The 24,214-nt window shown below is 35.2% G+C and overlaps 4 protein-coding genes across 4 annotated transcripts; 3 read left to right on the top strand and 1 right to left on the bottom strand.

The window, feature by feature from the left end:
- Positions 1-9,357: 9,357 nt before the first annotated feature.
- LOC133681404 (uncharacterized) lies at positions 9,358-11,290 on the top strand. Its single transcript, XM_062104443.1, has one exon. It carries the CDS (start codon positions 9,524-9,526, stop codon positions 11,084-11,086), a length of 1,563 nt encoding a protein of 520 aa, XP_061960427.1. The 5' UTR covers positions 9,358-9,523; the 3' UTR covers positions 11,087-11,290.
- Positions 11,291-12,666: 1,376 nt separating this feature from the next.
- LOC133681786 (probable serine/threonine-protein kinase WNK11) lies at positions 12,667-14,325 on the top strand. The gene is made up of 3 exons (XM_062104924.1): positions 12,667-12,827; positions 13,015-13,518; positions 13,657-14,325. The coding sequence occupies exons 2-3, from the start codon at positions 13,015-13,017 to the stop codon at positions 14,047-14,049; spliced, it is 897 nt and encodes a 298-aa protein (XP_061960908.1). The 5' UTR covers positions 12,667-12,827; the 3' UTR covers positions 14,050-14,325.
- Positions 14,326-16,787: 2,462 nt separating this feature from the next.
- LOC133681785 (BTB/POZ domain-containing protein At5g48130) lies at positions 16,788-20,049 on the top strand. Its single transcript, XM_062104923.1, has 4 exons — positions 16,788-17,308; positions 17,406-17,475; positions 17,815-18,966; positions 19,097-20,049. The coding sequence occupies exons 1-4, from the start codon at positions 17,208-17,210 to the stop codon at positions 19,793-19,795; spliced, it is 2,022 nt and encodes a 673-aa protein (XP_061960907.1). The 5' UTR covers positions 16,788-17,207; the 3' UTR covers positions 19,796-20,049.
- Positions 20,050-20,547: 498 nt separating this feature from the next.
- On the bottom strand, positions 20,548-23,979 carry LOC133681509 (protein MAIN-LIKE 2). The gene is made up of 6 exons (XM_062104560.1): positions 23,832-23,979; positions 23,639-23,725; positions 22,914-23,558; positions 22,570-22,737; positions 22,094-22,483; positions 20,548-22,010 (listed from the first exon to the last, which is right to left on the bottom strand). Exons 2-6 carry the CDS (start codon positions 23,720-23,722, stop codon positions 21,294-21,296), a joined length of 2,004 nt encoding a protein of 667 aa, XP_061960544.1. The 5' UTR covers positions 23,723-23,725; positions 23,832-23,979; the 3' UTR covers positions 20,548-21,293.
- Between the last annotated feature and the right edge of the window lie 235 nt (positions 23,980-24,214).

The following is a 24,214-nucleotide window of genomic DNA, read 5'->3' on the forward strand; positions in this document are numbered from 1 at the left end:
TTGGAAGAGCAAAATGGTAATTACATTGTAGTGGTAAATAATAAAATATGTTGATGGTCATAATGAATTTGTTTTCCATTTTAGATTTTTTTGTTATATGATGAAAACTTGTTTTTCATGTTTATTTGTACTTAATTATTTTGGTTATATTTTCTTCTTTCATCTTTTGAAAATACTTAAAAACCTAAAAATTGAAAATTGAAAATGTATACTCATTGTTAGATTTTGTTATTTATTGTTTGATAGTGAAGAATAAAGTTGAACCTTTAAAATATCTTCAAGCATAAAAAAAAAACTAAAAAAGGTTAGTAAAATACTATTGCTCAAGACACATATTATTAAAGATTTGACTACTGAAAATATATTTTGTCATTCTCAAACAAAATCCATTAACTTGCTGTAGGAGTAATATGGTTTTTTCCTCATAGTTCATTGATCATTATCAAATTTATCGGGGAAAAATTAATCTTTTTATTTTTACATAGTAAAATTACTTATTTACCCTTAAAAGTAAAAAATATATATATAAAAAACTTCTCTTTAGGGACTTTTTAGTCTTTTATTAATCTAAGTATAGTAAAATTATTTAATTACCCTTAAGATCACTAAATTATTAAACTTACATCAAAGAGCTTGTTCATCTTTTTATTATGTTTTTGTTATTTTTTCTTCTTATAATCATTAGCAAAAAAACTAAAATGTCTTAGTGAATTACTATATCATGTGAGGAGAATCACTGTAGAATGAAGCATTGTAATGATGATTTTGCCCTTCATTGTTCTTAACAGTTGCCTTGACATTAGGGGCAAAATCATATTTTTCATGGGATCCAAATGTCATTTGAGAATTGATCTAGGACAGAGTTATCATTCAACTTTATAATGTATAGTAAGATACTCTTTTGCCTTTGAAATCTGGAAAAAAAAAATTGGTCTTCTATTAAGGGTTTTTTTTTGTCCTTTTGGTTTAATTTGCACTGTAAATTAACACTTCTACTTTTAGGTACTAAAAAAAAATGGCCTTACAGGGAGGGATTTATTTGTATTTGAATTATTTTTGTAAAGCAAAATTACATAGTTAACCTTTGATTTTTCATATTTAAAGAATGACTTCCAAGGACGTTTTTATCTTTGCATCATGGTTTTTTTTTCATAATAATGGTATGCCCTAGGAATTTTTTTTTGTAATTTGCCTTATTAAAATATTAATAAATAGGTAAAATATGTCGACGCATGCCATTCAGCATGTAAGAGTCTTCTGCGCTATTTCAAAGACGTGCGTGGAAAATTATGGTGGAAAAAAAGAAGGATTATTGTCTCATCCAATGAGCAAGGATGTGATGCAGTAGCTAGAGTGGATTGGCGCGTTCACCAAGACGGGTAGTGGTTCGACGACGATGGAGTTTTTTCTTCTGCCCTTCATTTCTCTCTCTTAGGCCTTGGTTTATGTGCCATACCTTGAAATTCTTTTTTTGTTTGGTCCTCATTGTTTTGATTTCTATTTGCTTTGATTTTAATGTTTCTTGAAGTTTATTTTTTTCAATTTTATCTCTCTCTGCATTTAATTTAATTTGTTTTTTTATTTACAACCTAGTCCTCAGTTTTTTATTGATGTTTTTTCATCTTTTGCATTTATTTTAATTTTTTGATTTTGTATTTTAGAATTTTAATTCATTTTTTTTCAAATTTAGGTACTCATTTTTTTCATTACTCTTTTTCTATCCTTTTCTTCATTAATTTTGTTTTCAATTTAGTCCCTGATTAGTTTCTTTCAATTATTTTTGGTGCAAGATTTGTTCGTCAATTTTTTTGTTTTTTATTTTTTTATAATTAAGGATTTTTATTTGTGATTATTTTTGCCTTTAATAGGGTTTTTCTATTCCCATGACCCAATTCACCAGTTTCAATGATTTACCTGGTTTGAGTTTGGTATTTTTTAAAATGCTTTTAGAATATTTTTTTTCTATTTTTATTATTTGACATTGACTTATTAATTTTTTTTTAATCTTTTGACGTTGACGTATTGAGTTATGAGTTTTGTGATTTGTTTAACTTTTTTTTGTGGGGTTATTCCTATCTCGTAGGTTGGTTGGGTTAACATGGGTTGACTTGGTTTTTTTTAGATTGATTTTTTATTCGGTCTTATCCTTTGCCATAAAATTATTGGCCCTTAAGCGTTGTTATTGTTTCCACCTTTCTTTGTGCAAGGTTATCTCGGGCATGGTTGTCAAACTCACGAGTTGACTCGTAAAATCGTATGATTTTACGAGTCAAATCAGATATACCGTGTGAAATCAGGTAGAAAACTTGAAAACCAGTAAACTCGGTCAAACTCGATTAAAATTGGTCAAACTTGGTGAACTCGGTAAACTTAGACCAAGCTTATCGAGTTTGACAAAATTAACAAAAACTATTGACACTACTGATTCTTTCGACTTCACTTTTCCTGAAAACAGCTATTACAAATCAATTAAGTCATCCTATAATTTATTTGAAAAGTAATAAAATATATAATTAAATTATGAGTTTACCTTTCTGTCTAATGCGACGGAATTTGGGAAATACAGATAGTTTGCGTGCTTTAGTTTTCAGTGAGGTAGAAGAGAAAGTTAAATCAAAGTGATTTTTATTAAAAGAAAGTGGGGTGGGAGGAGAGGATGAGGACCGGAGGAGAAGGAGGTGCTAAAGAGTGCAACTTTTATGAGATCTGAGGGTTCAGTGGGAATGACAACCAAGTAATGAGCAAAAGCCATGGAAATGACATTGAGTTGTTAGTCCTGACAAAGAGAGCGCAAGAGATGAGCTTGAAAGTGAGAGAGGAGAAGGAAGAAGAAGACTGATGATGATGATGATTTGAGAAAGAGAGTGAGAGAGATTGTGATTGCCTGGGTGGCATGTGCAAGACGGTAATTTATCATGTCCCTTTTTCTTTCTTTTTAAGAATTCAAAGTTATTTTTTAAAAAAATAATTTAAAATCAAAAAAATCAAAATCTTTTTTCAAATACAAAAAAAAAAAAACTTGTTAAACCCCATGCCAAGTTAATTTTTTCATAACATTAAAAAAAATTATGTAACATCAATGATTTCAAACAAGTAAATAAAAAAAATCTAAAACTAAGGTAATTGGAAAGGACCATTTATATTGTTAGAAAGACAATCAAAATAGCAAATTAAAAAATAATATAAAATAAGTATCTCGTATTTATGTTTAATATAATTTAAAAATAAAAATCCTTATAAAAAAAACTAAATTCAACAATGATAAAAAATAATACAACACCACATAGATGAATTCCCAGGATCAGACAATATTGGTGGTTGTACTAATAGTAGCACTAATGTTTATAATATTAGTGTTGGTATATTGATCAATTCCAAGGAACAATGAGAAAGATGAAGGCAATGTCATAAGTTTTAGTTTATATAACACACCAGCAGATTATTTGTTTTAAGTTTGTTAGTTATTAGTTAATGAATAGTTATTTAAATTATGTATGAATTTTTATTTGAACCATGTATTTAAAGATGCTTTAACCATGTATGAATTTTTATTTGAACCATGTATTTTAAGGTGCTTGAACTATATATGAAAAAAAATTTTCCTTACGATTTGATAATCTATTTTTACGATCTGAGTTTATTTTATATTTTTCGTGTCGTGTTAAAAATATTTTTTTAACAACCTTGATCTCGGGCACAGGAAGGTCAAACATCTCAGTGTCCCCTCCACAAATAAACAATGCGTCTTGGCCTGAGTGGTGCGTGCAACCTTTTGTTTTTCTTTTTCATTCTCTCCTCCGTGTTTTTGTATTGGCCTTAATAAAAATAGAATCAACCCCTACGGTTTGTTATACTTAAGATTTCATCCTTATTCTCTTTATTATAGTTTTTTAAATTTTAAAAACAATTATGGAATTAATGGGTTCTTCTAATTTCACCGTTGTTCTCTTTATTAAATTAAGATTTTTTTTTATTTCACCCCCAATAGATATTTTCATCTATTAGATTTGGTTTCTATTCTTTTTATTTTTATATTTTTATATGGTTTTTGCAAAAATTTTTGGCAATTTCATCATTCTTTTGTTTTTTCCTATCAAATCTAATCTTTTTTTATTATTGTATTTTTGTGACCTTGCAAGATTTTTTTAGATTGATTTTTTTTTTAATTTCATCCTCCAACATTTAATTAGACTAGTGTTAAGCTTCTTAGTTTAGTCCGGATCTAAAATTCAATGGTTTACAGGTTTAAAAGATTAACTTCGATTTATGAAGTTACGGATACGGGTTTTCGTGGTTTTTTTTGCTTTTTTTAAAGTTTTTTTTTCCATGTTTTACCATTTTGTTATTTTTTATTCACTTTTTATGAGATTTTTGTGGTCAATTTTAAAATAACATGTGTCGCCTTGCTTTTAGGTTTTTTGGTCTTTGTTAAATTTAGATTTTCCAAAGGAATTTTATTTTATTTTATTTTTTGAATTGAATTGAATTAATTGATTTCATCATCCAATATTTAATTTTTTAGGTGTTGAGCTCCTGAGTTGAGTCCGAGTCAAGAATTTAATGAATTGCGGGTTGAGAGTTTAACTTAGATTTACAGGGTTTGCATCATTTTGATATTTTTTCTTTGATGAAAAATATGGTTGGCCCTATTTTATTTTTTTATTAAATTAAATTGATCGATTGCATCTTTGACATTTAATTTGAAGCAATACTTGAAGGAATTTTATTTTTTAAAATTAGTATTTTTTGTTTATTTACCTTTTTTTTTCTATTGAGTTATCAAGGTATCATGTCTCGATTCATAAATTCAACAGGTTCACTAGGTTTGGCTCAACCATTTTTTTCATTGTTTTTTAATATTTTTGGATCTTGAGTCAATGATCATAATATTGGATTTTGTTCATTTTTTAAAAAAAAATATGCGTCGTCTCGATATCTTTCTACGATAAAAAATGATAAGCCCGCAGTGTTGCACGAGCCACCTATCAAATAATGATCGTCCGCTTGGTTCTGCTCGTAAGTTTTGACAACTTCACTTTGTTTTGCTAGTGCTTTATTTTTTAATATTTTTTTCATTGATTTTTTTCTTCTAATTTTATCCTTCTATATTTTCACTTTAGGGGATTGATGGTCATTATTTTTTAGCTCTCTTTCTATGGTGTCAAGTCGTGGAATTTTTTTTTTGTTCTTTAAAATCCAATAATAACACTAGAGAAATCTTCACCCTTTTCGATCGATCCTATCAAGCCTTTAATATATGCAAGCCTTTCTTGAATTGCTTCTATATATAATGACACAACAACTTGGGCCGTGTAATTTCAAAAGCAACCACACTCTAATACCACTTGCCATATGGATACATTTTTGTCTATAAAATTCCAACCCCTATGCAGTTGTCTAATCCCTCTAAACTTAACATTTCCTTACTTATTTGTGTTTATCTACAACTATGTGTTTTTCTCATTCTAAAAGTTTCCACACTTAAACTTTTTAAAAGCAAGCAAAATTAACACAAGCAAAGTAAAGTACACGACAAGATTTATAGGAACTCTTTTCCAACCTTTTATTAACTCTTAAAAATAGAATATATATAAATTCGTATATGTATACCATGCATAAAACTTTCATCAAGCTTGCATGCTACATAACAAAGGCTCTTAACCCTATTTATAAACAATTTCGTGGAAGTTACAAAACAAAGTTGTCATCCTTATTTTTCAGAACGTAATGGGGCAGTTTCTCTCCTATATTCTTTATGAACTTAATAGCCTCATTCCAATAAGTGTTAGGCAATCTCCCTCATCGTCCTATAAACTTAATGACCTTATGGAGCATCTTCAGTCATGCTTCATGTTTGATGACCTATCATTTATGATCTGGACAATCTTTTTCTTAACTAGTCATGTTTGAAAACTACCAAAACTTCTCACAACTTTACTGCCACTTTTTTTTCCATAAAATGAATGTCTAACTACCCAGCCCTTTATTGCTAGTTATGTTGTGTTTCATGCATGACTTGGACTATCCAACATCCAAGTCCCAGCTTGCATCAACTAATGCTACTGATTTTTATCGATATTGGTAATTTCATTGATACTGTCGATTTTAACACTATACCATCGGCTACCATTACCATTATGTCTTTCTAACAATGTTTTTGTCATTGTATCCCTGACAAATTTAACCATGTAACAAACCTCCCCAACCAAAAAAACTTGATTTCCTTGTCGAAACAAACCTGAAATACATATCACTAAATGTGTCCATTGTCACAGTTTTGTGCCATATATATAAAGCCTCTCGATTCTGCCTATATTCAACCAGAACTCAATTCATCAAATCCATAATAATAAAGACATCAACAATCCCATCGCCAATTTTTTCCAAGTCAAAGATGTAACTATATTATTTTGAGGTTCTCGTTCCTAAATAGAGTCAAACTAGATACTTTGAGACTATCCTAAAATTGTTAAGACTAATCCCATCAATCTCATTTTGACAAAGCTAAAGTTGTAACACTATATTGTTATATGCTGTCATGTCTACCAAAAGTCATATGCAACTCTCCCAATTCACACACAAATAATACTCATCTTCTTTGCAATCCCTCATGCCAAATCATTCACTCACAAGTCTATTTTGCAAAGTTGGACACTCTTATAACATCCCTCAAAGATATCATCATTTTCTTCACAACCACATAGAGTTTTTAGACACTCACAATAAACTCCTTTAAGTTTATCTAACTCTCTAAATCCTCACATACAACCTATAATATAGAAATGAGCAACCTAATTTTAGTGATCAACATCATCTTGTGTTGAAGTCCTTTCAGAAAGTTATAAACCTGTACAAACATACATACAAAATAGAATTCCATCATGAAACCCGTTTGACCTAGTCTTCAATCCAATGTTGTACCCAAGACACTTTATCACCAGACACAAAGTTTTATTAAAACAACAGTTCTAATGTCCTAACCTTTTCATATGTTTCGACCACTAAAAATCTGGAACATATTAACCCAAAAAAGACATTAATTCTATTTTCTTTACCAAGGTATATCCATTCATCAAGATGTACAAAACTTTATTTTTGCCTTATAAAAGGTAGTATGGCCAAGCTACATCCTCATCAATTAGGCTAACTTTTTCTATGAATGAATTTTTGACTTACATATGTTATTTCCTCAACATCCTTCTCCACTAAAACAATGTTGAGTTATCCCTTTTTTAGACATTCCCTCGCAAAATGATTCCTTTCATAAATGAAGCATCATAATTTTAGCTTTGACCTGTTATCTTTGACCTTCACTTATAACTTTCCCTTATTAATAGCCTGTTTAGGTTCTCCCCCACCAAATTTATTTTTTTTTCTTTTTCATCTCCTTCTTCTCTTTAGGTTTTGATAAAAATCAAGAAATTCCACCACTTTTTTGTTGGCCTCGACATTGATTTTTTCTCTTTTTGTTAATGTTTTTATCCTTTCAATTTAATTCTCAAATTGAAAATTTGTTGTTGCCTTTTAATATATTTTTTATTTTGATTTTAACCTTTATTATTTTAATCGCTATTTTTTATTTTTGGATTTTTTTGTTTTTTTTCTGATTTCATCCTTCAACATTTACTTTTCTAGGGATTGAGTTTCATGATTTTTTCATGTATAACTTTTGGTTTGATGACCTAGGTCACAGATTTGAAAAGTTAATAGGGGTTGACATATTTTTTTTTCTTATTTTCTTTTCAAATATCATCGTTCAATATTGTTTTTTTTTTCTTAAAAAAATACCTTGTAGTTTTCTTCATTTTTTTTTACCGAATTATCCTGATCTCATAACTTAGGACGCATGATAGACATGTAATCTAGACATATCTCATATTCAAGTCACGGGTTTCAGGAGTTAGCCCACCTTTGCACAAAACAATATTTTTTTAAAATTTTTTTTGTTGTTGTTGTTGCGGCCTATTTTTTTTATCATATTATTAAATTAATTAAGATTTAACCTAGTTATCAAGTTTCTCTCATTTCTTTAAGAACATAATCGTCTACTGAATTTTTTTTAGCTTAAAATTGTTTATGATCTGACCTGAGGTATTGTGCGGGGCACCAATCTAGTAACTGCTGATTAGCACTTAAAAGTGCATTCTCATTAAGGCTTTATATCATTATATTGCACTAAAGTATCATTAAATTCCCTAACTAAAGTATGCTTTATAATAACAAGTCTGATAATATAATATATTTTTAATTTATGGTAAATGCTTGTTTTGAATGCAGATATATCTCACAATTCAAAGGATTGATTGATGTGATTAACTATTGAAATTAAGAAGACAAAGAAAGGCTTAAAAGAAGAGATGTTGGTTCAAACTGGAACACCATTCGGTTATTGGATCATAACTGGAGTTATAGACCTTGGATTTATGTCTACTTTATATGGATGGAAAGCTAAGACATAGACCTAAAACTTTCATATGGAGTTCAAGACTCAATTATGCCGTTTTCAAGTTCAAATCTTAGCAACAACGGAGAAGTCGAAATCTATCCTACAACGTAGACACTGTTCGTTTTTAGCTCATATCTTGAGTTTTAGAAGTTCAAATGAACTCTATTTTTTTTGTTGGAAATCTGAGACAATTTTCCAATTGCTCAAGCTTGAATTTGCTTAAAAAATAACAATATATTTGTACCATATTCTTTCTATAATTTTGTCATGGTAGAATCATAAAAACAATCACTTTCAATTAAATTAAACTTTGTACTTCTATATTAGTTTGAACTTTTGATAATTGGTTTATCAATATTATAGCACATTCCATGAAATATTTTTTAAAGATTAGAGGGCATGACCATGTATGATTGTTTCTTAGAGAATTGAATATACACATGTAATTAGATGTGATAATAGCATATAATATAATTTTGGTGACATGAGGCCAATATTTTTATTTTATGCTATGCAAACATAAACACAATATAAAATCAATTAAGTAAAAAATTGAAAAGCCAATATGACTATAAATCAAATTATAAGAGTTTTGAACTCATAAGGTAAACCAAAAATAAGTTAGGAGATCAATCTTTTGAAGAAATCATATTAGGTTTGACATTTATATGAAAACAAAGTATTGTAAAATTCAAAAATAAACTAAGGGTAGTATTGAAAACTCTTAAATCACAAGAGTCGAAGCATGAGGTCGATGAAACTAGAAGGGCCAAAATGAACTTTACCCTTTTCATTTAGCCGCTGGATATCAAGAACTTGACATGCGTGCCCCCCCTTGAAGGCGACGATCGGACATGTCCTTTATTTAATGAGGAATTCATCATAACCGTTGGATCGCGGACTTTTCAACTCTCTTCAACATCACCAACCAAAGACACACACACAAATCATAATCACGCGCGCTTAAATTCTCCCGCACCCTTTCTCCTTCGATTCTCGAAAGCAGAAGGAACCCAACCCTAACCATTTCCAAAATTCGATTACAGAAATCTAAACCTAATTCATTATAAATCCACCATGCTGCTCTCTCCAGGTCACTCACCACGCCACCTTTCATCTCCGTCGCCATCTTCAAATCCCGAAAGGACCCTTCAAATCTCCTACAATGTCTCTTCAATCAACAACACCCCGATATATCCTAGAAAACGATCCACAGTTCTCGACGAGGACAGTTATGTGGCCGCTATCGAGAAAATCATCGAGCGCGACTTCTTCCCTGATATCTCGAAGCTCCGTGACCGTTTTGATTGGCTGGAAGCTATGAAAACGGGGGACCCGATCCAAATTCGAGATGCCCAGTTGAAGATTATGGAGCGCCGTGGCAAGATGGTAAAAAATATCCACCCCGGTGGCAGCAATCGGGCTAGAAATCAAACCCAAACTCAAACCCCAGGTTCTACTTTTATTGGTAATTTCACTCAATTTGATGAGTTTGATAGCCGAATGCAAACACCTAGCGTTGTTATGTATAGGGGATTATCTAGTAATGCAGAGTCTAGTGAAAAAGAGAATGAAAATGAAAATGCTGTTGATGAGAATTTGGGTTTAGATGATTTTTTTAGGAGATATACGAGTGAGGATAATGACAGTTTTTCGAAGATATTAGAGAAAGGGAATAGGAAAAGGAAAGAGAGATATGGGCACTTCTTAGAAGGTGAAAAGAAGGATGTTAAATTGATTGGGGATGCAAAGAGGGATAGGATTACGGATGGTTTTGGAACCTCTGATCAGCCTCCGAGCACATTGGAGGGGTGGAAGTACACGGCGAAGAATTTGCTAATGTATCATCCGGCAGATAGGGGTGAGGCTCCATTGACCGAGGAGGAACGGGCTGTGAGATTGAAGGGTTTGACTAGAGAAATTAACATGTCTAATACACGTTTTCATGGTAAAATGTTGGATACTAGGCCAAAAGATAATGGTGTTGTTGAGGTGATTTATACTCCAGTAGTTGGGGCTACTCCACTTCCCATGTATGATAGAGATGGGGATAAGGCGAAGAAGTATGATTTGGAGGATTTAAGGAGGATGCCAGAGAGGCTTTATGTGGAAACAGGGAAGAAGGCAGATGATGGGTATAGTTTTGTTAGGACACCCTCACCAGCTCCCGGAGTTGACGAGTCACCATTTATTACTTGGGGTGAGATTGAAGGAACACCATTGAGATTGGAACCTGAAGATACTCCTATTGATATTGGCGGCGGCGGCAATGGGCCGCATTTTAAAATTCCCAATCCACCTGCACGGGATGGGAAGGCCCATTCATTATTGAGGGAGGCTGCACGGAGGTTGAGGGAGAAGTCAAAGATGTTTCAAAAACCACCTTTGCCCTCTCCAAGTAGAGGGGGAAGTGCTGGTCCAAGAGCACGGACACTTTCTCCTGCTGCGCAGAAGTTTGTGAGGAATGCAATTTCTAGGTCTTTGTCATCTGTAGATGAAACCCTCCGTGCCAGTTATAGAGGGGCAAGCCCTGGATTTGGTACTCCTAAGAGTGGAAGGAGTATCTCGAGGTTTGGAAGAGATGGGAGCATGGGTTCCAGGTCACCTTCTGTAAGGGAGAATTCTAACCCTCCTTGGTAAACTGTAATATTTTTGTTAATGCTCTAAGCTGGCAAGCATTTGTTTAGTGGCATAATTTATTAGCTCTTATGATACCTCTTGTTTTTGAGGAAACATGTTCCATTGTCTTTGTGAGGAAACATGCACCATTGCCGCTGTTTTCCTTTTTCCTCTGTTTGTATATGATTTGTGAGCTTAATGAAAAGAAGAAATTATGATGTCTCATGTTGCAAATTAGTATTCAATCCTTCTAGTATTCATGTTGCAAGTTCTTTGTGTGTGTGTGGTTTGGAGGAAACATGTCTAGTATTCAAGTTTGCCATGTTTGTAAGCCCGTCAGACATTTTCAATTCCCAGTTTTGGTGTGCTGAATAAGTTTGAGGATAGCAGAAAACAAAGAATTATTTGATGTGCAATTAAGATTTCTTGAAGACACCTAACTGGATTCGCTTTCTGGATCAACTTATTATTCTAGTTATTTTGTTGTTTGATAGAGGCCAATAAATCGCATTTTCAAGTTTACGTTTCACTCATTAGAGTTTTAGTACTTAGCAAACATAGTTGTGCAGATGATAAATTTAGAAATCGACTCCACCGTCAATCCACTGCAGACTTAATGTTTACAGACTAATAAAATTCTCAGGAGCCTGTCTTTGTGCGCCATCATAGAAATGTTAATATTTCGATTGGCATTACTTATTATAGTGGGATCCGGAGGCAATGCACTTTCCTGGTGACCAAGGGCTAGTCAATTATCATGTTAAGGTTCAGTTCAGACAACATGCTGCTGTCAATCTAAGCAGCATCGCCATGATGCTGTCCTTCTTCCAGAAAGTTTAGATTTTGTTGGACAAGGAAACATCAAGTAGCAGAGAGGGATAGTGAGATATAATGTTTCGGTTCCAGGGCAATGGGCAAACACGGGTAACCCATGAAGGAAGGGTAATGAACATGTTTGGTTCCATGTTCCAGCCCCGTTGCTTTTTACTGGTAGGAAAACAAAGCTCAAAGAGGTCTAGAGTCATGAATGTAAAATAAATCACAACACGGGTGTCATATGTGCCATCGGTTTAATTTGCTTTACCGCTGGATAGCTAGCATTGCCAGCTCTCTGTTGCCAGAAAATCGGCCCAATAATTAATGATTTTGATCCCCTTTTTTTTTTCCCTGCGAGAGGCGTGGCACCTCTCAAAAATTCCAGCATGGATGTATGAAAATTTACCTGTTTTATTTAAAATTATTATTTTTATATTTTTGAATTTGCTGATATAAAAAATAATTTTAAAATAAATATTATTTCAAACAAAAATCACTTTAAAAAAATAACCAAAACACTTTAAATGTTATTTTTAACCAAGAGAAATTAGATTAATTAGTAAAAAAAAACTCGATATTTTAAACTTATTTTCAGTATTCACTCCATTTTCTTCAATTTTTACTTGCAATTATTTTGTAAAGAGGCAAAAAGAGAGGTTAATTAATGTCTTGCTAACAACAACAACAACATTAATAATAATATTATTTTGTGGTTTCATTTACGTGGCCAATTTGCTATGTAAAACGTGAACTCTTGCTCATGTCAATAAGAAGTCATAGTTCGGCGTCGTTGAAAAATCGAAACAAGAGTTAAGAACGACGTCGTTGACTAGAAAAACTGATACCCCGCGTAAACCTCTTTGCGAGTATAAATATGTGAAGCATCTTCTCGGCCTCTCCCCGCCTCCCTCCGTGTTTGATTCCTGTCACGACGAACTCAAGCAAGGTACTCTATCTAATCTCCCTCACTTAGTCACCCACCCTCTAACTCGCATTCCATGTATTATCAGCAGCAGCAGCAGAAGCGCCTGCTCAATTCAATCTCATGCATGTTCGTTTATTTTTGCTGTTTCCACCCAAACCTTAATTTGATTTAATGATTATTAATTAATTAATTGGCTTGGTCTTTGAAGATGCCGGCGGCAAGAAGCAATACATCTGAGAGAGACGATGAACCTTTCGTGGAGGTTGATCCGACCGGTCGGTACGGACGGTACAATGATTTGCTAGGTGCAGGTGCAGTGAAGAAGGTATACAGGGCTTTCGACCAACACGAAGGGATTGAGGTGGCTTGGAATCAGGTGCGGTTAAGAAATTTTATAGAGGATCCTGTGCTCATCAATCGGCTTCACTCCGAGGTTCAGTTACTCAGAACATTGAAGAACAAGTACATCATTGTTTGTTATAGTGTTTGGTTGGATGAAGAGGATAGCTCCCTCAATTTTATTACTGAGGTTTGTACTTCTGGGAACTTGAGGGATTACAGGAAGAAACATCGCCATGTGTCTTTGAAAGCTTTGAAGAAGTGGTCTAAGCAAGTTCTTGAGGGGCTGGAATTTCTTCATACTCATGATCCTTGTGTCATTCATAGAGATTTGAATTGCAGTAACATATTCGTCAATGGAAACAGTGGTCAGGTATTTAATTTCTTTTTAAATTGTGTTTCGGATTCTTTTCGTTGAGGTTATTGAGTTTTTGCTATATCTTATCTGTGCAAGTTAATTAGATGTGTGCAAGCTAGGCCTTCTAAGACTAGTATAAATTCTGCGTATCAGGTGAAAATTGGGGATCTGGGGTTTGCAACAATAGTGGGGAAAAGCCATACTGCACATTCGATACTAGGCACCCCAGAGTTTATGGCACCGGAACTCTATGAAGAAGATTACACTGAAATGGTGGACATTTACTCTTTCGGAATGTGTTTGCTTGAAATGGTGACGATGGAGATACCATACAGTGAATGTGATAATGTTGCCAAGATATACAAGAAGGTTACCTCTGGAGTAAAGCCTCAAGCTTTGAACAAGGTGGCTGATCCTGAAGTCAAGGCTTTTATATTGAAGTGTATAGCTGAGCCAAGAGCAAGACCTTCAGCTTCCGATCTTCTCAAGGACACCTTCTTTTCTGAGGTCAATGACGGTGAAACTGTACCAGCCATTACCGCTTGATGACATTTCAGGTGAACCATGTGCCTTCAGTTAGCCATTAACTCCCGTCTAATCATGGGTTTCGGCCGATGGTGAAGCTTCAAACAATCTGTATCTATCTCTCCATTTTCTTCTTGATGTTTCATGTAGCCAAGCAGTTCCAGGTTGAATTGAAAGCAACAATTGTAGTGGTTTCTGTTTAGATGGGTTAAACCATTCTGGTAACTGGCTTTCAATGTAAATCTGCTGTGCTAACTACGTACCAAGAATGATTTGCAGTCAATTTTCTTATTTTTATGTCCTGAGAACACTGTACCATCTGCAGTCCGCAGAATAATGTCTGACCAAATAAATCCATTCAACCTGTCGTTAGCGGCAAGTATTTGAGCACTGAAATCTAACAGAACAACGAAACCAATTCTTAAAATCTTGCCAATCTGCTTATGGGTTTGAAGGATGAATGGCTGGAAAATGTTATCCGCTGCTCATTGAAAAGCAATGAAGGGGAGAGCTCTCACTATTGAGGTAAAAAGACTCCCAAGCATAGTTGCTTAGTTGACTTTGATATTAAGCCATGGTAGTGTAAATCATCGACAATCTAAACTAAACGAGGACGACGACCTTTACGCATGTAAAACAAAATGAAGAATTCATGGCTTGATATATACTTAAGGATCCGAGCTGCACGAGGAGCTTGTTTCAACAAGAAGCAACCGGTGCATAAACCGAAATGATCATACAGTCGTTCTCTTCAGTGTGTACGCGCGCACAGGCACTTTCTCTACGAGTATGTCCATGGGTATTTGCAATATTATTAGCCTTCAGTTAAAAACTAGACTAGTGGGTTCTTGGTGTGTATAATTGACCTTGTCAAATCGTAGAAAAAATAACTTCGGGGATTGAGATTGACCGGAGGAGAGCAGGCAGGCAGAACCCCTCAACCCAAAGCACCCGAATTTTCAGAAGCCGTGCCGTCTTGGGAGTTGGCATAGAATGGTATGAAGAAGTAAACAAAACAAACTTCTTCCGCACTTCATCTCTCCTTTTGACCAGAGTTTATTCACTTCATCAATTCCCCCTTTTCTACTTCCCGACACGCTCTTGACCGTTCTCATTTCTCCACACTCCCTTATATATATATATATATATATATATATATAAACTAAACATGAAAAAATATTAGAATTATGAAGAATTTTTTTGGTAGTATTATTGAATCCAATAAAGCGGTTTAATTTTAAAACCTGTCAAGCTGACTCCTTGTCTAGCTTGAGTTTCGAATTAAATCGCGTGGGAACTGATTCAAAGTGAATTATTTAATTTAATAGGTTTAAAGACAACTTAGATGACTGGTAAAAACATGATATAGTTTTTTAAAAAAACTTTAAGATAATTTTTTTTTATTGAGACGATACTAGACTAGATCGACCTTGGTTACCTTGCGATTTGTGTTATGAACTTAAATAAGTTTAATAACTTTGTTGTTTTTGTAAATTATTTTTGTTTAATTTTATGATAACATTATATGCTTTTAAAATCGAGCATCAATCCTAAAAAAATATTTATTTGAGATCGTGATAACCCTATAGAAAGTAGAAAAAATAAACCATTAATTCCATTTCTCAACAAATCTAATATTGAATAAGAGTGAAATAAAAAAAAACAATTAGAAAAATTAAAAGATCAGAAACTAAAAAAAACATATTAGGTTTGATAGCTAACCCACTAAACCTGTGAATTGGATAACCAAGTCAACATGTCAAACCTGCAAACCGGGTAATGGACTTCATCGGATTTAATAACTTGTTTTGTTTTTTACCCTATTGTTTATTTAACTATATAATAACAAAAATAGACAATCGTCAAATTGAGCGTCAAATAAATACTGAGATTTTTTTTAAAGACTAGTCCCATATCAAAAGATGAAATCGAAAAAAATGAATTTATAAAAAAGAAAAGAAAAGAAAAATTAAACTCGTCATACTCGTCAACAGGTCCATGAACTTTCTAAAATTTAATAACATTTATTTTTTTAACTATATGATAAAAAGAAAAATAGAAAATCATATAACCAAGTTTAATTAGAAAAAAAGTACTCCACTAAATCCGCAAACCGAGGCAACCAGGGTTACCTTGCCAAACTTGTAAATCGGGTCATTGACTCCACAAAGTTTATTAATCTAGTTTTTTTAAAATTATTTTTTATTTAACTAATTTTTTTTAAAAATAGACCATACTGCAATGCTGAGATATTTTTCTAATATCAACTCAATACTGAAATATTTTTTTATACTGCAAAAGCCATATAATAAAAAAATTAAAATAAATTATCAACTCTAAACCCTATAAACATATTATATAAAAATTAAATTAGAAAAAAAAACAATAACAAAAAAAAGAGTCAAAATAAAAAAAATAAAATAATGTTGATTAATATTATAATCAACAGTGCTAATAACTATGAGAAAACAGTGTTTTCCCGCATCTTTTAGTTTTATTTATAATACATATTCTACAACAACGTCAGAATATTGTTGTATTCTACATCCATAAATATGATTCACCATCAAGCTTCCATTTCTTTTTCTTGGCCCACCAAAGGACTTTTATTGCCATTAATATTAAACAAAACATGCGTGAAGATGATTAACTTAAGCCATAATTATTGATCGAGGCCAAGATGAAAGATGGAGAGTTGATGGGATCTTAGTTAAACACAGAAACTTGCCAAGCAAGCATACATAAAAGATTGGTTGCTCTTCCATAATCTACTGGCCGATGCTGGGAGTACTGGAATTCAACTTCTCGGCATTCGAGGAACGTTGTTGAAGCCTTAAACTTTGGATTTTGAGTTGTTCACTCGTGTGCATTTGACTTTTGACTAGAATGGAAATACAAAAATAATGCTCGAGTGTACTGTGGACACACAGATCAAACCACCTCTTTTTACTACTCTTTCATTCTATCCCATTATTCTCACTGATTTCTGGATTCTAGAAGCTCGTATTCTACTTTTTTTCTTCGATTATTGAGACGGGTTTCAAGCATTTATGGGCATTGAAGGAGAGGGTTAAAAATGAGAAGCTTGTATGCTTGTGCTAGCATTAACATTAGCCCAGATTGATTTCTGTAGTTTGCGCCATCAGTAATATTAAGCTTTGAAATCATTTTCATGAGCTATGCCAATGGAAACTGCAAGCCCCAAAGATAGTTCATCAGCCTCAAGTCCTTTCTCTTCACCTAGCGTGACCGCCCTGTTAAAGATTAAGATCATTTCATGGTAAGAAATGCTAGACCTTGGGTTTTAATTTGTGGTAGCAACATGATTAGTCATCCGATGTCTTTGAAAGGCTGATAAATCTTTGATCTTGTTTCAGGAGTCAAGAGACTGGTTTGCCTGTTTCTGTTCGAGTTCGAGTTGGTGAGAGAACATTCCACCTTCACAGGGTAAGATGGATGTGATTATTTTATTCCATATAAAGGCTAGCTCCTCCGTGTCTGTGGAGGCTAATTTACTGATACAGACAAATAAAGGCCAGAGAGCTCTATTTTCTGAGCCAGTTATGATTTTAAAGGCTTCTAATGGTGCTAACAAAAGGTTGAAAATATTTAAAACCACTTGTGTAACAATTTTCGTCCATTGAAAGCAGGCCTAAATGCTCTCTTTGGAATATGCAAGACAAAATGCCTTGATTTGTGATGACGAACATAATAATTAGAGATTTTCAGAGTAACTTCTGGTCTAGTAAGCATACCTCTGAGTTTCATTCTTTCTGGTATTTGCAGAACCCCTTATTTTATAAGAGTGGATACTTCAAGAGACGATTGATCGAAACAACTCAGCTTGAGCTGCCACAGAGTTTCCCTGGAGGACCAGAAACCTTTGAGATGATTGCTTTATTCATGTATGGCTCTTCCACGTTGATTGACCCTTTTAATGTAGCAGCCCTGCGATGTGCAGCAGAGTTCCTTGAAATGACAGAAGAATTCTGCTCTGGCAATCTTTGTGAGCGTTTTGATCTCTATTTAAACCAAGTCGTCTTACAAAATTGGGATGATACCTTGATCGTTCTCCAAAGGTGCCAAACATTGATTCCATGGTCTGAAGAGCTGCTGATTGTTAGCCGCTGCATCGAATCCCTAGCCTTCATGGCTTGCATGGAGATTCTTGACCCTGAGAGGAGAAGAGACAGACCAGTTGTTACACTGGAGGCATTGGCTGGTCAAGCTTGGAGCTGTGAAGCCGCCAATGAGATACTGAGCCAGGAGCTTTGGATCAAAGACCTCATTGCTCTACCATTTGGATTCTTCAAAAGGATAATAGGATCCTTGAGGAGGCAAGGAATGAAAGAAAAATATGTGAGCCCCATCGTTGTCTTCTATGCAAACAAATGGGTACTCTCTAAGAAGACGATACAATACTGGGAGAGCTCTGGTGAGAGAACTAGCGATGCCAACGCAAATGATAAAGTTTCAACGATACTACAAGGCGTGCTTGATTTACTGCCAATGAGAGAGAAGGCCAGTAGAGTGATTCCTGTTGGATTTTACTTTGCATTGCTTTCCAGATCCATTGGCATTGGTTTGAGAAATGACAGCAAGGTAAAGTTGCAAGATCAGATTGCATCTCTTTTACACTTTGCGCAAGTGGAAGATTTACTCATTCCAAGCAGCAGAGTCGACTCAGATTGTTCCAGCATGGAGTTAGCTACGATGGAGAGCATATTTTCAACAAATGTATCGTTGAACATGGACACAAACAATGCTCCTTCAGCTAGTAACTCAACTGTAGCAGAACTATGGGATACATTTCTCTCCCATATAGCTTCTGATCCCAAAATGAGGCCTAAAAGATTCATGGAACTCATTGAAACTGTACCAATATCTTGCAGACAGAGCCATGATCAACTGTACAGAGCAATGAACACTTTCCTGCAGGCAAGTCTTTCACAAACTTCATCATGCCTCGAATGAAAGCTAAATGCAATTATCAATTAATTACCATTGTTCACAAAGCCAGGATTCAATTAATTACACACTTACGTTAGTGTCTTCTTTACTTCTCCAGACACACCTAGACATATCCCAAGAAGAAAAGGGGGCAGTTTGCAAGTACCTCAACTGCCAAAAACTGTCACAGTGGGCATGCATTGACGCAGTTCAAAATGAGATGATGCCATTACGTTTGATTGTCCAGGCTCTTTTTGTACAACAACTGAATACGCACCAAGCGTTCAAAGAATGCTCGGACTCGTTTAGGTATGCACAAAGTGGAGAGTTCTCTGGGAGTCTTCCAAGCTCAAGATGCCCGAACACCAAAAGCCAATATCTAGCAGACAGCCCATATATGGATGGAGCAGAGCCAGGTAGTAGAACATTGAGTTTCTTGCTACAAAAAGACATTGCAGTGCAACGATGTGAGTTCTCTAGAAAAGAATACGAGTCCACAAGCTTTAGAATTCAGAACCTTGAACAAGAGCTGTTTTCCTTGAAGAAGAGCCTTCAATTGCAAAAAACTTCGAAGAGAACAGAAACACTGCCAACCAAGCCACAGAGCACAAAACCGTATGGCTTGCAAAGCAGATCACTAAGCAAGAATAGGAACCCACTTGGGCATGTTACAGGTTGCATTGGTTCGGTGAATTTCGCTTCACAAAGAAAATATGCTTGCAAGCTACTGAAGATCTTTCGCCGGATTACCTTGTTTGGAAGTAGAAAATCCAACAGAAAGCCAGGCGTCTCCAGCCTCTGGGGCAAACCGATGTAGCAAAATAAAGATAGGTTGAGATGTATGAGAACCAAGACGAGTAATGAAGAAGAGTCTATTGCAAACAAATTCCATATAACCAGAAGAAAAAAGCTGGATTGTGAGAGTGAATGAAGCACTTCTGTTTAAAAAGCCATCCTAGAAAGAACTTAAAATTTGTGTGGGGGTCATGCGTAGAGTTACGTTGTAGAGTTTTTCTGGAGGTTTCGCCACCCCAAGCCAGCGCTAGAATTGCCGATTGTATTATTCAACAATTTGAATGGTCTTTGGAGTGGTTTAAAAAACGAGTCTGAACAGCTAATTAAGTACAGAACTTAAGTTCGCAGCAGCTTCATTGTTGAAAACCATCTGTAGCAAGAGATGATAAAAAAAATATATTGAGGCATGTCAAGCAAAACTCATAAACAACGAGGAAAAAAGAAGACTATGGTGGTTATGATTAAAAAGGGGGGAAATCAAAATCCGTAGCTCTTCTGATGATTTGTCTTCCAAAGTCCAAAAAAAGCCTGCATATCATCTTCCTCGCACCTAATTAAACCACTCAGATGCTTCCATGAACATTCCCAACCCAGATAAAGGAACTGTTAGAAGAAAGGTGCAGCACATCTCTTCTCAAAGAGTCATTATACCACCTGAGCCATAACAGAACTATAACTACAGCATCCAAACAAAGAGTAAGATGCACTGCACCTCCTCTATCCAATAATTACTGCCACTTAATTCATAAAGGCATTAAAAACTTAAGAGAGGTATACAGTAATTGTTAATTGATATTTTGCATCAAAAGCAGAAGTTTTAACTATGGAAGCAGTGAGAAACAATACAACCACGTTCTCTAACATAGCCTAAACACAACAACGATAACAGTGCAAGTATTCTTCTACAACTACTGATCGTCCCCCATTTTTGGAACACTGGTGGTGTTAGTTTTGAGCTGCCTATCAGAATAAAATCAGCATTTTACTCTTCATGACACGGCAAGGAAATGCAAGGAAAAAATCAAAATGTTTCGGTTGAAGATATAATGAACACTATGTAGTGAATAGCAAGCATATCAAGAGTACCCTAACAGAAGAATTAACAAGACAATGCCTTCATTTTATTTTCCAACACTTTTATCACCCTGCTTTGCAACATCCTCAACAGTTTCAAGAGTTGCTGGAACATCCTCTATTGCAGCTTTGGCATTTGGTTGATCACAATTGTCCACAGGAAGCTGTGAATCTTTTGCCTCTTCAATTGCATCAGGGAGATTTGAGTCATTAGCTTCTTTAGTTGCAACAGGGAGCTGCGAGTCATTCATCTCTGCAGTTGTATTTGGGGCCTCTGAGTCATTTACTTCTTGGGTTGCATCAGGAATCTACGAGTCTTTGAGCTCTTCATTTGTGTCAGGAAGCTGTGAATCATTGACCCCTTCTGTTGCACCAGAAGGCTGTAACTTGTTTACCTCATCAATAGCACCACTGCGCTGAACCTCATTAATTGTTGCATCAGAGAGTCATGAGGCATTGACCTTGGCTGATGCATCAAGAAGCTGAGAATCATGAACATCACTTCTCGTTTCCTGACAAATCTGTGAGTCATTCACCTTATTAGTTGGCTCACAAGATTGGGAATCATTGACCCCTTTACTTGCCTCACCATATATTTTTCTGTTGTTGACTTCAATAGTCACTTGACATGACTGGGAGTCATTCTCATTGCTAGCGTCTTTACAAGGCTGAGACTCATTGATGTCCTCTGTAGCATTGCTAGGCTTTGCATCATCTTCCTGATTAACCATATTTTGTAACTCTTCGCTAAAATCCTCATCAGCTGCATGAGACAGATGTTGAGGATCAAAATTATCATCTGCCTGGCATGACTGTAACTGACCAACCTCGCCATCTGCCTGGTCCAAGTGTAACTGATCAGCCACGATAACTGCACCATAAAACTGAGGCTGGTCATCCTCACTTGCTTCTTGATATTCCATTGGCTCATCCTTTCTCCTGCGTTTCCCATTACCTTTCCTTCTAACCCTTTCCTTCCCCCTTGACCTTTTTCCTAGTTCAATTTGTGGGGGTGCTGATGGCGTGACTGGACTTTCAATCTGGTCCCTCAAACAGTCCTGTGCAATAAACCTGATCCTTGAAATTGACTCAAATTGCTGTCCGTCCAACCCTTTTGTTGAGAATGAATCCGCTAAATATGAAATTTCTCTTAAACCAGAGATCTGCAACAGTTAAAGAATAGACCATTGCAGATTATATCACAAACAAAGGTAATAGCAAAATTGAAGTTTGAGCATAGCCCTACCGTCCTTTGGAACTCAGATGAGAGAGATATAGGCCTTCCAACAACTTTACGAGTGATTTTCCAGTACCATTGCATGTAGCCACCCTCATCCACGGCATCATCCCCATCCACAATATGGAGTTGACGATCCATCCATACATTAAGCTCAGACTCCATTTTCCCAGACAAGTCAACCCCGCCGTCAACTCCTCGACTCTTTCTCAGCCACCGCTCCACATCTTCTGGGATTGGTTGAAGCATGCCATATTGCCTAAGGCAACGATCAGGAAGGTGGCGTTCTGCCTTGTCAAAGCATATTAGCATTGTCTTTGATCTCCCTAAAATTAAGGTATTTTTTATATCTTTTGGTATTACAGTACTGTCCATAATTTTGTACGGAAGCCACTCCACCTATGTGTCAACACCAAGCCAGTTGCATTAGCATTTTCTATGCGTCAAGTAGAATAAGAACTGAACTGAAAGAAGTGAGAACCTACATCAGTTGGTTTCAACGAGTCCAGTGCCTTGCGGTAGAAAACTACATCACGATTTGTTGTTGGCCCACTTTGTTTTCCCTTCCATCTAAGCACAAATGGAAAATGATCATGGATGGGGTCTCGATTAAGCTTTGGTCGGCCCACATTCAGATGGAAGTAGCTCCAACACTACAGAAAGCAAGAATCAGTCAATACCAATATTCTATTTGAGAACTAGAATCCTTGGATGAAATTAACTGCAGAAAAGAAGTCCTTCAACCTCACATTCCATCACTTTTGTTTTTTAATAATAATAATAAAAAAGATAATCAATGGATAGCTTTAGTATAAACAACATAAATAACCTGTAGTAGTGTTAAGCAACCACAAATGGTACTCTGAGATTTAACACATGCATTGCCGAGTGCTCTATACAAGAAAGCTAATGCTGCTGCTCCCCAGGCAAACTCCTCAGCTTCTTCAAAATTCGCAAACAATGGAAGGTACATTACAGGAACCTTATTCCCAGTGGTGGTGGAAAATATGGTACTACCGACAAGGTAGAGAAGATAAGCGCGAGTGCAGCGCTCAACCTCTTCAGTAGGTGCATCTTCAGAACAATGAGAAAAGAACTCCTTCAACCAACTTAACTTCACCATCCCACCACTTGCGTAGTTAGAATCGGGTGATTTCCCTAAAAGCCTTTGGCAAACCGAGGCACAACTGGTATGTGTTATTCCAATAACAGGCTTCCCATCAATGGCAAGTCCAAGCAACAAAGCAACATCTTGAAGAGTAACAGTCATTTCACCAACAGACAAGTGAAACGTGTTGGTCTCCCTCCTCCACCTCTCAACAAGCGCGGATATGAGAGGATTGTCAAGACTAATAGCCGGAATCTTTCTCAAGTAACCAAATCCAGCTTTCTCCACCAACTCAATTTGCTTAGGACTTAGCTTCCATTCACCCAACTTGGACGTGTGCTCATGGCATCTTAGCACACCACGCTCCTGAACATCAAACCGACAACTCACACAATTTACTTTCATTAATTAATTAATAAGATAATCCAAGAAAAGCAAACACACACCTGGCCATCCCAAACCGCAGAGGAGACATGCTTGTCTTGATCATACAGTACACATCCATTAATCGGTCCGGGATTCGTGTCCATTCACTGATTCCCGCCACACCACCAATGTTAATATTTATAATTACATCTAAATCCCAAGTTAATCGTCAAAATGAAAAACGAGGAAGAAGATACAGGAGGAGTTACGAACCTGAAATAAAATAGAGATGGAGGGGGGGATTTTAGCAAAACGACGACGGAAAGAGACTTCTAATTTTTTTCTCACGCTACGACCAGCAACTGCTTCAAAACGACGGGTTAAGCATCGAAGCGACGTGATATCAAAACCTAATCCTTCCCCTTTAGGTGTCTTATAAACGTGTCTGTTTTGCAGAATTCTGGACCGGGCCTGATTATTGAATGACTATTTACGATATTAAAATAAAAGACTTGAGAGAGGATGTTTGATATTGTGTTCTAAACAGTATTTTTTAAAAAATTAATTTTTTATATGACTTTTTTTTTAATAGGTTAATATTAGATTTAAAAATATATATATATATATATTTTTAATATATTTTTAAATAAAAAACA

This window comes from Populus nigra, chromosome 2, assembly GCF_951802175.1.
Source record: "Populus nigra chromosome 2, ddPopNigr1.1, whole genome shotgun sequence".
NCBI lineage: Eukaryota > Viridiplantae > Streptophyta > Magnoliopsida > Malpighiales > Salicaceae > Populus > Populus nigra.

Bases quoted from the DNA above. Each gene is read 5' to 3' on its own strand.
- LOC133681404 (XM_062104443.1), top strand. From the start codon at position 9,524: ATGCTGCTCTCTCCAGGTCACTCACCACGCCACCTTTCATCTCCGTCG.
- LOC133681786 (XM_062104924.1), top strand. From the start codon at position 13,015: ATGCCGGCGGCAAGAAGCAATACATCTGAGAGAGACGATGAACCTTTC. The intron at 13,519-13,656 runs GTATTTAATTTC...TCTGCGTATCAG, and splicing joins TCAATGGAAACAGTGGTCAG to GTGAAAATTGGGGATCTGGG.
- LOC133681785 (XM_062104923.1), top strand. From the start codon at position 17,208: ATGCCAATGGAAACTGCAAGCCCCAAAGATAGTTCATCAGCCTCAAGT. The intron at 17,309-17,405 runs GTAAGAAATGCT...ATCTTGTTTCAG, and splicing joins AAGATTAAGATCATTTCATG to GAGTCAAGAGACTGGTTTGC. The intron at 17,476-17,814 runs GTAAGATGGATG...TGGTATTTGCAG, and splicing joins GAACATTCCACCTTCACAGG to AACCCCTTATTTTATAAGAG.
- LOC133681509 (XM_062104560.1), bottom strand. From the start codon at position 23,722: ATGGACACGAATCCCGGACCGATTAATGGATGTGTACTGTATGATCAA. The intron at 22,484-22,569 runs GTAGGTTCTCAC...GTTGACACATAG, and splicing joins ACTCGTTGAAACCAACTGAT to GTGGAGTGGCTTCCGTACAA. The intron at 22,011-22,093 runs GTAGGGCTATGC...TAACTGTTGCAG, and splicing joins CATCTGAGTTCCAAAGGACG to ATCTCTGGTTTAAGAGAAAT.